General features: G+C 37.5%; 1 protein-coding gene across 3 annotated transcripts in view; it reads left to right on the plus strand.

Annotated features, from left to right (window-relative positions):
* The window catches only part of LOC127448058 (formin-like protein 2), a 149,966-nt gene that overhangs the window by 43,766 nt on the left and 88,938 nt on the right, over positions 1-17,262 (plus strand). For all 3 annotated transcript variants that reach the window (XM_051710325.1, XM_051710324.1, XM_051710326.1), the window contains exons 2-4: positions 1,419-1,502; positions 3,425-3,505; positions 13,741-13,817. In XM_051710325.1, the coding sequence (XP_051566285.1) occupies positions 1,419-1,502; positions 3,425-3,505; positions 13,741-13,817 (242 nt within the window). The remainder of the gene's footprint in view (positions 1-1,418; positions 1,503-3,424; positions 3,506-13,740; positions 13,818-17,262) is intronic.

Consider the following 17,262-nt stretch of genomic DNA (forward strand, 5'->3'; position numbering starts at 1 on the left):
ACTGGAAAATGTCTTGTATGTGTAAGCATACTTGGCAATAAAGCTCATTCTGATTCTGATTCTGATGATATGCTCAGTGTGCACAGTCACATGGCTGCAGGCGCCACATGTGAACATTTTGAAGCAGATTTTACCAGAATCTTTCTAAAGGTTTTTTTTTTTTTTTTTTTTTTTTCAGACAATAAAATGGAAGAAAAAATACTTTGAAGGCTGTTCACAAATGACAGGCTCTTGTTACTTTTCTTGAACTTTCAAGTTTGGACTTACGATTTATACCTGTCGGATGATAAAATGGATGGAAAAAATCCCTTGGAGTCTATTCACACAGTTAGAAGCAGCACAGCTGAATGAAATAGAAGACAGGGGTCTTGAGGCACATTTTTTAAATTGTATATTCTTTTTACATTATTCAGTGTCTTAATGTGGTCCTCACTGCACAAGATTCTAAAAACACGAGACATGTCACACTGGCCAAATATGTCTGTATAGTGCATGTTTACATTTAAAAATGATGGCATTATAGACTTACATTGAAGGAAGCACCGGAGCTATATCTAGAGACCAGAATATTGGCTTTTTTTTGATTAAGTATCTACCTTGTAAAAACTCAAAACACCTATAGCAACCACCTAGTAGTGCTCTAGAAACCACCCTGAGCACTTTAGCAACTGCAAACCAATGCCCTGGCAACCAACAGCATTCCAGCATTGTGGCAGTGAAGTTTTTGCATGGATAAGCACCACTTCACATTTTCTTCAGAAAATGTAAAAATCTAGTTATTACTATAGATGTAATACTAAAGGAACTGCAGCTTTCTGCACTGATGGGAATGTTTTTATTACTTGCATCTAATGGCGCAGTTGAGCAGCTCTTTTGCAGCTGTCTGTGTGCAGAGGAAGATTATTCTGGCATACAGTTACAGCCCCAAGTGTCTCTCTCTGTTGTTCTGCTGAAACTGCACATTTTACACACAGACAAACAGTGGAAGACAGTTTGATATGGATGTGGGGAGTAGCAAACACATGCACATATTTCTCCACTTCAGTCCAATCCATGACACTGTTAAAGCCTCTTGTAAAATGCATTGTACGTGACATTAAAACACTCTTCTCTTCATTTTAACTTTGTGTCTCTGAGCTGTGCAACGCAATGCAAAAAAAAAAAAAACTTTTTTCAGTATCTGTGTAAAGGCATCCAAACATCCATAAAGATCCATGAAAAGAGTTTTGAGTTTTGTGGGGGGTTTTGGTCCATTTGTGTTAGATTTCTATGCATCTATGAGGTCTGGATTGATTTCTTTTTAGTCTTGTTTTATCTGTTTGTCTGATAGCACTGTAAAAAAAAATAAAATAAAATAAAATAAAATAAATAAATAAAAAATGGTACTGACTCCAGTCTATGTATGTATCTTTATACAGAACTCAATGAACCTGCCTCCAGACAAAGCAAGATTACTACGGCAGTACGACAACGAGAAGAAGTGGGAACTCATCTGTGATCAGGTAACATTTTTTCCATCCTTTACTCCCTCCTTTCTCACACTGTGACAGTCTTTCCTAAAGATCATGGGTAACACTTTACAATAAGGTTCTATTTGTTAACATTAGTTAAATGTGCACTATGAACTAACATAAACTAGCAATGAACAATTGTATTTTTAACATTAACTAAGATTAATAATTGCTATAAAAAAAATACATATTGTTCATTGTTAGTTCAAGATGCCTAATGCATTAACTAATGTTAATGAAAGGAAACTTATTGTAAAGTGTTACCAGTTTATGCGAGGGGTTTGTGCTATGACCATAATTTTATATCACGGTATGAGTAATTTTATATAATGGTAACGTTATATATCATGATACTATTATTTTTGCTGGAAATGTAATGAAAAAATGATTGAGCTACATAAACTATTTATGTATAACTTATATATAACTATATAAGCTATATATGGTAAAGCATATTTTTTTGATAACTCAGTGAATTAAATATTTTACAAATGTACTTCAACTCATTTTATTATTTTCTTTTTTTATTTGGAACTTAATGGATGCAAATTCATAACAAATGAACGATAAGTCTGATGTCGATGCAAAAACAGCTGCACATTTTGTCCCTTAATTTTAAGGGCACATGCGATATTCCATCTCGGGTACACACAGAAACCTGACCAAGTAAAGAAGTGACTAAAGCATTTCTAAAAGAATTAGAGACCGTTCAGACGTAAAAACACTTTCATTGTGAGCGGCTCCTTATTTACATGACACAGCACTAGTTAAAGTTTCATCGAGTTGTTTCTCTTTCTTTTTCCAATTGATTGACGGTAAATATCCACTTCATCCAGTGCTATGTTTGTTCTCTGTGCTCTAAAGTATCCCGATACTGTTTTACTAAGTGAGAAACGCTCCAAATGATTCAGTGAATGTCCGAACGAATCGTACTGAATCGCAAATTGATTCAAACCTTTTATCTAACACGTATGATCAATCTACTGCAAAGAACTGATTCAAAAGAATGATTAATTCACAAATCGGGCATCTCTAGTTCTGATTGTGCACTTTTGGCAAAGATACAGGACACGTCATGATTGCTGAAATATTCTCAGGGAAAAAAATTTCAGATCAGTTTGAGCGCAGCGAGCTCTCACAGTACATGGACGAGTTCTCAAATTGCAGTCACTCCAGTCATGTTTTTAAGATTTTACCATGTGTTTCAGTGAGAGCAAGAGAGGGTGATCTGTGCTCTAAAGTGGGTCATTGTCTGTTGGTCTGATTACCTTGTGTCCCTGCAGACATAACATACTGCCTCATTCTGGTCCTCCTGAAGAAAACAGAGGCTGTTCGTTTTTTTTTTTTTTTCTAAATAACGTCTTCCTCTTTGTTCATCTTGTCCAACCAGTGTCATTGACAGTAATAATAAGTATAGAAGACAGCGATGTCTCAACACTATTTGGCAGTGGCGCTGCACTGCTACTGAATTTACAGTGCCACAGCTACAGAAATAATATTTCAAAGAAGAGTTTGCATAATAAGTTGAATATGATTGGAGAGAAAAAGGGGGTGCCGTGAAATAATACAAAGACAAAAGAAAACAACAGTCTTTTTCTGAAGTAAAATGTATTTTTCCATGTGTTATTTTATTTTGTATTTTTTTTATGAAAATTTAAAGTTTAAAGACAGACCTACTGTAAGCTCCGAGGTTGTTAATCGATAGTATATAAATCTGCTGAAGTCATCAAAAAAAAAAAAAAAAAATCATGTTTATTGTTTATCTATTCCAAGGAAAGGCATACTTTTTTGAGGTAACGCAAAACTACTGCAAAGGAACGTACAACATTTTGAGGCAATACAAAACTATCGCAAAGGAACTCAAAACTTTTTGTGCAGAAATGCAAAAATATTGCTCTTTTTATTTTTTCCAGGAAAGGTTCCAGGTGAAGAATCCTCCTCATACATACATCCACAAGCTGCAGAGTTATCTTGACCCGGCCGTGACCAGGAAGGTGAGTTCTGATTTGATTGTGTGTGTGCGTTAGTGCTAGGATGAATGACCTCAGACACAAAACAGCTCCTGATAACTCAATTATCTTGGCTAGAGTCCCACCCTCACAGCTACAGTAAGACAGCTGACCTTGCAGGAGCATTTTACTTCCTGCTATGGGTAAACCTTTACACCTTTAAGGACAAAACTGCCCCACATCCGAATATGCTTACTTCCCTACTATACAGTATGCCAAAAGCAGTATGTCAATTGAGAAGTATGTCTGAATCCTCAGTATTCATAAAACAGTTAGCGAGAAATACCCAAACGACTTACAATAGAGCTACTATAAGTGTGCATCCACTGGACACTTTACTGTCCCATAATGCCTCGGGAGTTAAGGAGACGTCACATACTTTATTTTCATAAAATAAAGTTTTTATTACACCATACATTTACTTAATGGGACAAGCCACGCATTCCCAGATTAATTATGTCCTGGAATTCATATTACTCACCCGCATTCCTAAATATCTCATAAGCCTTATCACTTAGAAAAGTAGTAGCCCATCTTTCCTCAAGAAGCAGCATGACTTAAGGTGTCATTTAAATCTGTTGCACAAACAGTGCAAGTAAAACAACAAAGTTTAATATTTAGACTCAGGAGTTTGTTCAAATCCACAAACCCAAGCATGTCAGGTTTTGGGTGCAGAGAGAAGTGAGGACTCATGCACAGAGTTAACTAAAATGGGCTTTTAATTTATAAATAAACAAACAAACAAAAACAAAAAAAAGTCCAGGGTGATAATTTTGGTGATGTGCTGGGCTGGAGAGGGGAGTCTCAAAGGCTGTGTGGCTCCATGCCAAACAACGGGAACCAACTGGATACAGGAACAGACCAACAGACAAACAACCATGACAAGGAAATATCCACAACCAAACTTCAGGGACCTCCTGGCAGTCAGCAGCGGGCTCCTCCACCTCCTGGTGGTCAGCAGCAAGCTCGGCCGCTTCCTACCGATCAACAGGGACTGCAGCTAACCCATTCCTCCTCCTCTTCCTCAGCTTACCAGTCATTGGAGATCTGGGGGTTTGACTGGATGGGGGTGAGATGATGGGATGGTCACTCTTGAGAGGATGCCCGCAGTCAGGATTAATCCAATCCTTCCTGTGGGACAGGTAACTCATGAAACCCCCAAATGATAAAACCCCCAGATTTTCCATCTCCCAGGACCCAAGGGGTTCTCAAGGCAGGAGTAAAAAAAATCCTTGAGGGCAACCTCATTGTAATCCAGCTCCATCGCTGTTCTCAGGAACTCGCAGGCAAAAACCCTTATGTCAGCGTCCCCCTGATGAAGGGAGCAGAGCCAGGCGAGCTGGGCTGAACGCTCTCTAAGGGGGCCATGGGGGGCAGGAGATGGGAAAATGAGGATGCCCATATCTCTGCTGAGTCCTTTACTGGCCAGTTCATTCTGTCAGGTTTCTCAAGCGCAAAGTGAACTAAAATGGGCTTTTATTAATAAATAAACAAAACAAAACAAAAAAAAAAAAAAACTCTAAGGGGAAAAAATCACAGTCCAAGGCGGTAATCTTGGTGACGGGCTGGGATGGAGTGGGGAGCCTCAAAGGATGTGTAGCTCCATGCCAAATAACAGGAACCAACTGGAAACAGGAACAGACCAACAGACAAACAACCATGACAGGGAAATATCCACAACAAACTGGCATGGGAAAGAAAACAAAGGGAGCTTAAATAGGGAAGGAAATGAGGAGGGTAACAAGGGAAGGCAGGTGAAGCAAATAAACTAATAACAAGGTAACAAGGGGGGGCGGGGTATCAGTCACGACTGAACTGACATGAGTGCACGTGACAATGAGAAAACACAAAGCCAAGTGCACTCACACAGCAAATAACAAGATAACACATGGCAATGAAAACCAAACAAAGCCATGTGTTCACACAACATGACTCAAACCATGAGTGTCAGAATTCAGCCACAAAAAGTATAAACAAAACCAACAGAAGTGGCTGAACACTAACAAAGCATGCAAGCAGCTGATATCATGTCCCTGAGCTCAGAGAGAGTGAGAGACAGAGAAAGAAAGAGCGACTGAGGCCTCGGGGTGGGGTAATTTTTAGGAAATGTGGCAAGGAGCGAGTTAAAGAATGGATAGAATAAGTGAATAGAGAGAAGTGAATAGAAAGACCCATAGAAGGTAGAGGACGAACCTAATAACAGAGAGAGAGACACAGAGAGAGTAAAGGCTGTATATTCTTGTCATGGTTCTTTTCTGCAGACGTAAACAATCGTTACTTTGTGTAAGCTGATAGCTTTGCATATGGTGCATTCCACACAAGGCTCTCAGCCAATTAGATGGCAACAGGAAGAGAGTCATTCCAGAGGGTCCTGAAGAATGTCTGCATCATTGAGTCCATTCCAGGATGACCTCTCTGGAGAACAGCTCTCTGTCTCTCTCTCTCTCTCTGTCCTCAGCTGGGATTGATTAAAGTAAAAGTGAGAGTGTAAGCACTCTCTCTCTCTCTCTCTCTCACACACACACACACACACACACACACTGCATCCCAAATCCACATGTGCCAAACACACCCACGCTGGGAACAGCACAGCACACACTCCCTTCTTTCTCTCTACACTCAGTTTTTATATGTCTGTTTCACTCTTTCCCAGTTTACATGCTATCCATCCTAAATCATTTGCAAGAATATAATTAATGTGTCGCAAATTGCATTGTGTCCATAATACTCCAGGTGATTTAACTCCTTAATTCAGAGAGATTAATTGTATAAAAGTAATGCATAAAAAAAATAATACATGTAATCATGACCAACTAGTCCAACGAAAAGAGCGCCGACAGAAAGCAAAAATGTGTCCTGTGAGAACAACCAATCTACCTCATATAATGTCAATAATATGAATTATTTCATGTATTAGTCCACTTATGTATAATAATTTTGATTATTATATAAATAAATGTACTTATTTCGGGGCCTTTCTCAGGAGATATTGATATGTCTCAGTGGTGGCTCAGCAGCTAAGGCACTGGGTTACTGATCAAAAGGTCAGGGGTTCAAGCCCCAGCACTGCCAAGTTGCCACTGTTGGGCCCTTGAGCAAGGCCCTTGACCCTATCTGCTCCAGGGGTGCCGTATCATGGCTGACCCTGCACTCTGACCCCAGCTTGGCTGGGATATGTGAAAAAAAGAATTTCACTGTATATGTGCAAATGTATAATGTGTGATAAATAAATATAATTATAAATTAATTATAATGTGTGTTTAATTTTATTAGTTAATCAGTATGCCTTGTAATTAATTCGATTAAAAATGTAATGGTTGACAGCTCTAGTTAAGGCCCAAGCACTGAAAGTGCAGAGGCACTATTGTTCTTCTAAGGATTATTATTATGGCCCAAGCACTGAAAGTGTGAAGGCCATATTGTTCTTCAAAGGATTGTTATTATTAGGGCCCAAGCACTGAAAGTGTGGAGGCCCTATTGTTCTTCTAAGGATTCTTCTTCTTCTTCATTTCAAGGTTTTCGGTACTTTTGGGGTTCTTAACATGTGTGAAAACTCTTGAACATCACACATCAGAGTCGTCGGCCATTAGGGCTGGGCAAAGTTGCAGGTGGGGGGGTGGTAAGGTAACCCCCTTTTGTGGGTCATAGTCATAGTGCCACTAACTGTCGGAAGGAAATGAGGTACTTTAAACAGACTTTGAAATATCCCTCTTATGTTTACCTGAATTGCTTCAAATCTTTTTAGAATAATGTCATTAAATGTCATTATTCCTTTTTATGTATATTCATATGTTTTTGAGGTACTTGGCATGCTTGAATTTTCATGATATTTTGCACACACATCAGAGTTGTCACCATTAGGCCTGGGCAAAAGTTAACACATGGGCATGGCCTGGGAGCTCTGTAGCACCACCTTTTGACAAAAGTGTTGGGATTAGTTTCTTCTACGGTCACCAAACTTGTACATATATTGTTCTCATCAAGCCAGACAACTTTCAAAATTACAGTCATTAGCTCCACCCAACAGGAAGTCAGCCATTTTGGATAGAATGTGCATTTTTTTGAAAATTGCAGGCCCTGAATTTTGGAATACTCCTCCTAGGGGATTCATGTGATTGCCACCACATTTAGACAACATTATGCCAAGACATTGAAGATGCTAAATTGTGAACAGATTTTTATATATCAAACGGTGTTGCCACAGCAAGGCATTAAATTAATCGCAAAAAATGGGAAACAGGAAGTGTCCATATCTTCTGTGTGCAATGTGTGATTTAGATCAAAATTGACTTGTATATTTAGTCTTGGGAGCTAATTACATGGATGTGACTATTTTGGGTCACAGTCATAGCACCACCACCTGGCAGCAGGAAGTGTGGCTCTTACAACAGGCTTTAAAATATATAAAATGTAAAATTTGGGGTACTAACATTCATGAAAACTCTTGAAAATTTGCACACACATCAGAGTCATCAGACATTAGGGCTGGGCAAAGTTGTGGGGCGGGGGGGGGGGCATGCAGGGGGGCTCTGTAGCACCACCTAGAAGATGGGCATGTTCGGGGGGCTCTGTAGCACATCCCTTTTGAGCTACCTTCACCAAACTTTGTACACATATAGATCTCATCAAGCCGGACGACTTTTGCACTGACAGTCATAAGCGGTGTTGAAAAAGGAAGTGTCTCATATCTTCTGCATGTATCATGTGATTTACATAAAAATTGAGCCGTATGTTTGGTCTTGTGGCCTGATCACATTGATGTGACTATTGTGGGTCACGGTCGTAGCGCTACCAACTGACGGAAGGAAGTGTGACACTTTTAACAGACTTTGAAATATCCCTCTTATGTTTACCTGAATTGTTCACATTTTTTTATAATAATGTCAAGACAGTGCAGATTTAAAATTCTTAAATTAAAAGTCCTTACATCTTCTGTATGTATTGTATGATTTTGATGAAAATTCAGCTGTATGTTTGTGCATGTCTGTCATGTGCATGTGTTTACAAGTGAAAGCAAACTCGGCTGTGATTGAGTATTGCTGAAGCCTATAGACCTGTTCTATGTTTAATAGTACATAAAAGACAGTTTTTTGTCTCATATTTTCTGGCTCATATGTTGTAGTTTACTGTAGTTTTAAATGATAAACCTTACTTCTGATTAAGATCTATAATTAACATATTTTAAATTGGTTTAAATTGTTAAATCTCCTGGAATTTCTTTTTTTTTCTCTTAATTTGTTTTTCAGATGTGCTCTAATTTGTACAGTATAAAGACACACTAGACTGCTTATTCTGTGCATTGTGTAATTGTTTTGTGTCAAATCACATACATTTTATCCATCAACAGTGCACGGTCACTTTAATTGAGCGCGAGCGGCGCAGCAAAAATAGACTCAGAGACGAAACCCCCGCTGCACTGCAGCTCACGTGCTACTGACGCTTCCGATGTGAATGCTATAATCTGTTATTATGGACAGCGAAAAAAATACGCTCTGCTTACGCGGCGATCATGCTTGTGATGTGAAAGGGGTGTTACACCAAATCACACTATCTGGTATAGTTATGCTGGTAGCAAATCCTGGTAGGTATTATCTGGCTGACAGAATGTGCAACCTAGGTTTTTAACATCTTTAATGCTGTTGTAGTATATACCGACAGGTTCTCCCATGCCTCGACATGTGCTACTCAAGTTTAGACTTTACATATCACTGTTTTCACTGCTGGTAGCACATCCTGAGCAGGTAGAACAGACTGTCAGTACACCGGCAGTTTTATCTTGCATACCACCATTTCTCAGAGTCTCCCAGTACAATGTTATGTCTTTATTAAATGTAAGTCATTGATTCAATGAGGCCAGCCAGTCACGTTTATCTGACCTTCCAAATGATTTTGATAAAATTGCGGCGGTAAACATCCAAGCCCTCTCTGCGCAAAACTCAGTGGTGAGTTTAACAACACTCAACACGTGCAACAACAGCATAGGCGGTTGTCAAGCTATCCATGGTCCAGTTCCGGACTGGAGCGCACATGTTTAAGCTTGTCTGGGCATAGTTCAGTTACACTCTTTCCCAAAACATGAACCAGCAACTTTTAGGTGAGCACATTTTATCGCATCTTATTCAATCAAATGTATTTATGCAAATTGTTTATCCACTGGGTGCAGTCAAAACTACAGACTTAAAAAAAGTCAAAGGTATTACAGAAGTGATGTCAGTTCAAATGCACAACCTTTTTTCACAAAACATAAATCGATGATGAAAGCTGAAGCTTCAAAGAAAATACACAGGAAAATTTGCATTTTATTCTCACTTCTTTTCTGTAGTGCTCGTTAAAAGATTGTGTGAAGTGTCAATGAACTTGCCTATGCATAAATCCTGACAGTGTTTAGTTGTATACAGGTGTGTCAGCGTTCACAATCCTGAACATCATCAAATCAGTTTTTCATAGTTTCTTATGATTATTTATTATCAGCACAAGTATATGGCTCCTGTGTGCAAATTTGTGCGTGCAGGACAAGAAAAGGCTAATTGTCCCCTCACTGAATAGGAGGATAATAATAATAATAAAAAGGAAAAACAGACATTATGCTCTTTTTTTCAGTTTTAGGCTACATTATTTTGAGTAAATAGACAGTTCTACATTAGATTGCCATTGTTCTCTTATGTTGGTTGATTTGGTGAAAGATAGACTTAAGCAGGTCTAAATATTCTTCCTCAGATTTCATAAACAATAACCCTTCATTGTATGTTTTTTATTTTCAAAGTAAAATAAATCTAAATCTATTTGTTAGTTGAGGTTCTGATGTTTGTTCTTCGGCCAGACCTTAAGAAGGAATTTATAGCCAGACTCAAATGTTAATTAAATACCCCTTGTAATGTAGTTACATACTATTTTAATGTAAATAAATGCATAATATTTTGCACACACAACAGAGTTGTCGGCCATTAAGACTGGGTAAAAGTTCACACATGGGCGTGTAGGGGGGGCTCTGTAGTGCCCCCTTTAAAATGGGCATTTAACGAGGTCTATGTAGCACCCCCATTTTCACCTAGAGTCACCAAAATTGGTAATATATTGTTCCCATCAAGCCAAACAACTTTCATACTTACAATCATTAGCTCGCCCAACAGGAAGTCGGCCATTTTGGATTTTCTGAAAATCCCAGGCTCTGAACTTTTAAATACTCCTCCTAGGGGATTCATGTGACTGGCACCACATTTTTGCAGTATCATGCCAAGACATTGTAGATGCTAAATTGCGAACATATTTTTGATATTTTTAATGGCGTCGCCATGGCGAAGCAATAAATATATGGTGAAAAATGGAAAACAGGAAGTGCCTTATATCTTCTGTGTGCCTTGTGTGATTTTGATAAATTCAGCTATATGTTTGGTAATGGGGGCTGATCACATGGTTGTGGCTATTATGGGTCATGGTCATAGCACCACCAAATGGAAGCAGGAAGTGTTGCACTTAAAACATGCTTTGAAATAGTTATCTTACATTTACCCAAATCACTTCAAAATTGTTAAGAATAATGTCAAGATACAGCTGATGTAAAATTGTGAAGGGTTACTTGATATCTTAAATTGTGTTGCCATGGCAATGCATTAAATGTTATTATTATTTTTTATTATTATTATTCACGTATTTTTGAGGCACTTGTCTTGCTTTCCTCCACAAAATGCATGTGTCCATCATGCATTGTTTTCTGAAAGCCACTGGGTGGAAATGGACCCATGGTGCTTGGACCCGTCATCGCTGCTTGCAGCTATATTTCAAATTGTATTTCAAAGTGACTCATTGATAGGGTTGCCAAATTTTTGCCACACAAATAATGCCTTCAGTATGGGGCTTTTTGCCAAGGTGGGTCCCCCTCGAATGTTTAGGTGCTTAAAGGGATAGTAAAATTCACTCATAATTTACTCACCCTAATGCCATCCCGGATGTGTATGACTTTCTTCTGCAGAACACAAATTAAGATTTTTAGAACAATATCTTAGCTCTGTAGGCCAATACAATGCAAGTGAATGGTGATCAGACCTTTGTAGCTCCAAAAATCACATAAAGGAAACATAGAAGTAATCCATAAGACTCCAGTGGTTAAATCCATATATTCAGAAGCAATTTAAGAGGTGTAGGTGAGAAACAGATCAAAATACCCTAACCTGTACCCTAAATCTCCACTTTCACTTTTTCATCTGAAATCACATGTGTTTTAGTTTCACATCTACCCACACCTATTATATTGCTTCTGAAAATATGGATTTAACCACTGGAGTCTTATGGATTACTTCTATGTTTCCTTTATGTGATTTTTTGAGCTACAAAGGTCTGATTACCATTCACTTGCATTGTATGGACCTACAGAGCTGAGATATTTTACTAAAAATCTGCCTTTCTGTTCTGCTGAAGAAAGAAAGGCATACACATCTGGGATGGCATGAGGGTGAGTAAATGATGAGAGAATTTAAATTTTTGGGTGTACTATCCCTTTGAATATGGGACAGTAGGTGTCCCAAATGTAACATTTTAATTTCAGCCAAAATATCTGACGTTACGGCTAACACTGTCCACAGTACCTTGCACATTGAAAGAATTTTATTAGCTTTATTAGCTGAAGAAAATTGGCATGAAATTTGCCATGAAATTTGAGGCTGCTATGTTCAGCAGTTTGTAAATGTACTATTACTAAAAAGTGAAGGAATAATAGCTTTACAGTTTAAATGCAACAGCGCCCAGAAACCATTTGTGCAATCTGAAACATTCCTGAGTGAAACAGGATATTCATTGGTAAAAAAAAAGGGGAACTTTATCCATCAGGGTGGATCTTTGTTCATTGGGAATTGATTGGATGAAAAGTGGTCTCTATGATAGGTGGTTGGAGGGGTTGTAAAATAAGAGGGCTTGATGATGTGAGCCAAAAATGAAAGTTGTTTCAGAGGCAGAGGAAGTTTTGATGCAAACATTTTATTTTATTATTTTTTTATAATGTGCACCAATCAATCATGTACAATAAGACCATGAGCATGTATAGAGTGCAACAGTCTGGTTCCAGAAGTAAAAATCCCATTCGTTTGCTCCATCTTTATTTTTTTAAAAAAGAAAAGAAAAAGAAAATGTCTAATAGCATAATTCCTGCTGAAGAACTACACTACCCATGATCCTGAAGAGAAAGATCCACTAATCAGAAAATCCCAGCAAAGAAAGTGCACCAAAATAGATCTTTAGCGACCGCCCACTCCCATGACACATTGTTAATGATGCAATCGAGTCAGTCTCCTACACTCTCAAACTACCTAGACATTTGCAAAAATCTGAATATTTTGCAATAACATCAAAATATATTGTCTCTATAATTATAATAAACCACTTTTAATCCATAATTTTATATTTTTACATTGTTTTTTGATTTGATTACCTTATTTGTAATGCTTCTTGGGATTGTAGTCCGTGCCCTCATGTGATGCTCCTATGATGTCTTAAAATGCTGCCTCCGAAGACAGCTCACTAGATTTTGGTATAGACCCCAGCAGCATGATAGGTGTGGGTGAGAAACAGATCAATATTTAAGTCCTTTTTGGAGTGTTATGGATTACTTTTATGCTGCCTTTGTGATTTTTGGAGCTTCAGCGTTCTGGTCACCATTCATTTGCTTGGGGGGAGGGGGGTGTTTAGGGGGTGGTGCCACATCAGATCTTGCTTAGGGCACCAAGTAAGCCAGAACCGCCACTGAACACATATCATTTAAATAAACGAGGGACGTGTTGAAAATATTTTCTGTGGTAATCAATACCATGCCTCATATGTTGTCAATTGAGCTTAACATGTATTGAACCAGAAAAATTATTTTGAGGTTTCACATTTCATTTAAGTATCACCTGCCTCGGATGTTCCTCCTAAACTTCCTGAAACAAAAAAAAAAAAAAAACAAAAAAAAGACACATATTAGTTCATATTGAAATCTTTGACTTTTGTTTACAGACTTTACAGGGGTTTTTTTTTTTTTTTTGCTCAGGAGAAAGATCTGAGAAGCAGAAGACAAAAGTATCAGCAAAAGTTTCCATTTGCTCTCAATTTAATCTCTGCGCTCTTGGAGAAGCTACTGATATATTAATTAGATCTCCTTGGTGATCTTTCTTTCCTATAGGTATAGTATTATTAAACCAAATAGATGAGGAATACTGTAATTACTTAGCGTTTTTTTCTCTCCTGTGCAGAAGTTCAGGAGGAGGGTGCAGGAGTCGACGCAGGTCCTGCGAGAGCTGGAAATCTCATTACGGACCAATCACATCGGGTGAGTTCATCTGTGTGTGTATGTGTGTGTGTTTTTTTATTATATTACTGTTCTGAGTAAAACAGACACACTCCTGCTGGAAAACTCTGACACTCCATACACCCTATGTAAGATGAACTGAAGTTGCAATAATGATCTTTTGTGTGAGGCGGCACATGCACCAGCCAACTGATCCTGACTGGACTTGTCACATGTACAGCAGTGTTTTCACAAGAATGCCGGTCGATAAGTTTTGTGGAAATCTCTGCATAACTGTGAACAGGGCCACTCTTACACATTCTCAGATACAGGCTGTGTTCAGAATGGACTGCTAGCATATTATTCTTACTATGGCTGCAGTATATAGTTTGTACACAAGTCAATGCACTTTACTTTCCAGTGTGACTTATGACCTCGAAGTAAATACAGGTGCAATTAAAAAAAACATTTTTTTTTTGACCAGTAGTTTGAGTATTTGACCAGACTACCAAAATATATTTTTGCGCAAAATTTTATTAAAATTGATTAAAAAACAATTATAATGTAAATGTAATGGGGTCATGTGACAAACATAGTGAGGTCAGTGTAACATACGACTGTTTAATCTGTTAATTGTGGAATATTACTTACTACTTCATGTACTATTCTTGAAAATTGTAGACAGTATACAGTAGTAGACACTGCGCAGATTTCCAGAAGAAAGCTAGTATTACATTTCAAACATAGCTATAATATGTAAAGCAGTTTGCAATAAACATGAACAATACACATGAACAATAAGCATTTAAAACAGTTACAACTATAGCAATGCCTTTGTTGTCACGTGACCTTATTATGCACATGATTAATTGGTTTAATTAAGATAAAATTTGTGGGATTTGTGTTCAACATTCTAGAGGTAATAGTTCATTTACATTTCAAATTATAAATGTTTTATAATTATAAATGCATTTATGTTCTTAATTAATTTGTATCTGTAATTTTGCACCTGTTGTTTTATACTGTGATATTTATGGCAAAAAGGGCCTCCAAGTTGAGTTTGAGTTTGTAATTGTTTGGATTCATTAAATAAGCTGGTTATAATTTTTTGTTTTTTTTTTTATTATTATTTTTTTTTTTTGACTACTTCATTTTATTACTTCTCTTGTTTTCTTTGAAGTGCAATTTGAATTTAGAAATATTTTTGGTTTCACCCCTTAAACAATGCAGGTCCATCGGTGGGGCCAGAAGTTTGTGTAATAACATTACTCTTACAATTTAAAAGTCAGATTTGGTACCTTAGAATCTGAACTTTTCATAGAAATTCATCACTTCTATAAATAACAAGATAAGGCCTGAAATCCTCTGCATCAAATGAGCGCATCCTAGAGGGGATGATGTGGAAATTTGAATAAATATAAATATAGATTTTTTTTTTTCAAATAGCATGTCATATGTCATGTAGTTTATTTTGTTGCCAGTTTCAATGATATAATATTTCCCTATTTCACATAAAGTGAAATATGATATCTGTAAGACAACATAGACAAATGTCTCATGTCTGCTCTGATCGCTGCTTCTGTACGCCTCAAGCAGCAACAAACTCTATATCAGCTCTAACCTTGGGCTGTTTTCTTCAAAATGAGCCACTTTCTACTTATCTGTGAGCTTGCTTGGGTAAATAATCCAATGTTATGTCTCAGATGTTCAGAACAAAATATGCACTCTAGCAGAAAAAGCATGATAAACAAACCATCGGCAAACTATGTTCTTGACTATTGATGATGAAATGTTATACATCAGCACAAAGCTAGATAAAGCTTCTAGTCCACTCAGAGGCCGAGATATTTGATGAAACAGTGGGAAAGGTGCGTGGGATCACTAAATAGACTGAATGCCTATGGACGAGCACATGGTGAGTGAGGGAAACCTTCAAGCTGGAAATCACACATTCAAGTGCGGCATGCTGGAATTCAAGTGGGGAGCTGTGATGGACAGGAAGTGGAACTAAGTGAGGTCACAGTCACAACAGGAAAATGGGAAGAGATGATGATCCAGTACCAACAAAAACACACTTTTTTCATGTCATTCCAGCAAATGAATGTTATCTTAATTGCATTATTTCAAGGACAGTCTGGACCAGGTAAACACATGAAAACCAAAGCAGCCAGATCTACTGCAAATGGATAATTCAGCTACCAATCCTACCGTATGGTACTAAACTAGATGACATAAATGATCTGGCTATTCTAGATAAGATAATGCTGTATTATCCTGTTTACAGAGAGTGAACAGACACAAAACAACATAGCAGCACTACAAATCCTGCTTCTACAGTTTCAGATTTGAGACAATTGCTGCTTTGCCTGGTTTTCAACAACATATTAGTGGTGTTTGCTAAGAAAAGCATCACTGTTGTTGTTGCTTACTATTATTATATTTCTTCCACCCAGTTTGTGTTAAGGACATGAATGATACCTCAAATGCAGACAAATGCAGATATCTAGTTTAATATTATTTACAAAGTATGGGGTCCCTTTTTTCATGATCTTGCCTTTTTTAAATGCAGACGTAATGGATAATGTACAGTCATTCACCATCAAAAAACAAACCCCTTCAGGGAGATCGGAGACCCTGATGTGGAATATAAAAATATATTTTGTTATACTTTGTTTTAACAATATAATGGCCACATGCCAAATTGGAACACGTAATTTAAACTAGTCACATATTCTATAGTTCCCTCGTTTAACTTTAATTCTCTAACTTTCAGCTAAATAAATGTATTCACATTTGAGCTAAACTGCTTATTAGCGTGAGATATTTTTGATTTCGATCTGAATATAAAGTTTCATGCTGTGCAGGAGAACGAGTGAAAATGGAAAAGAAACAGACAGAAGTCATTTCTATTTTTGATTTCTAATCACAGTTATGTTGTGTTCAGGTGGTGACCTACTTTTCACTTCTAAGAAAAGATGAAAAGCAGCTTTTGATCATTTCTGGGATCCCTGCGGTCTTTGTGAGTGTATCTGTTTGTCTTTTGAAGTCTGTCTCATCACTGTTGCTCCCAGTGAGAAATCCTGCTACATGAAACCTTTGCTTTCAGTCTGTGAACTGAGTTGCCACTGTGTTTTAAGCTGCTGAGATGTCAGAGTTTCATGATATATATTTCATGATGTCTGTGACAGTATGGCAATGCAGTTTGTGAACACTGGGACACACTTTGTGCTCAATTTGTCATCGCCTGGATTGTCTACTGCATTTACTGTTGTCAGTGTTGTGTGTAATCTGATTACAAAGTAATTAGTTACTGTTATCTAATTACTTTTTATTCAAAAAGTAGTTTAACATTTTAAAGTGTAATAGTCAGATTTCAGTTACTGACATTCAATTATTGTAAGCTGACTACTTTTAAGGACATTACAAGGGTTAAACATGTCTAAAATTGTATTATTAATGTAGATTAATTTGAAACATCAGTTATGTT

The sequence above is a fragment of the Myxocyprinus asiaticus genome, chromosome 11, assembly GCF_019703515.2.
Source record: "Myxocyprinus asiaticus isolate MX2 ecotype Aquarium Trade chromosome 11, UBuf_Myxa_2, whole genome shotgun sequence".
In the NCBI taxonomy this organism is placed as follows: domain Eukaryota; kingdom Metazoa; phylum Chordata; class Actinopteri; order Cypriniformes; family Catostomidae; genus Myxocyprinus; species Myxocyprinus asiaticus.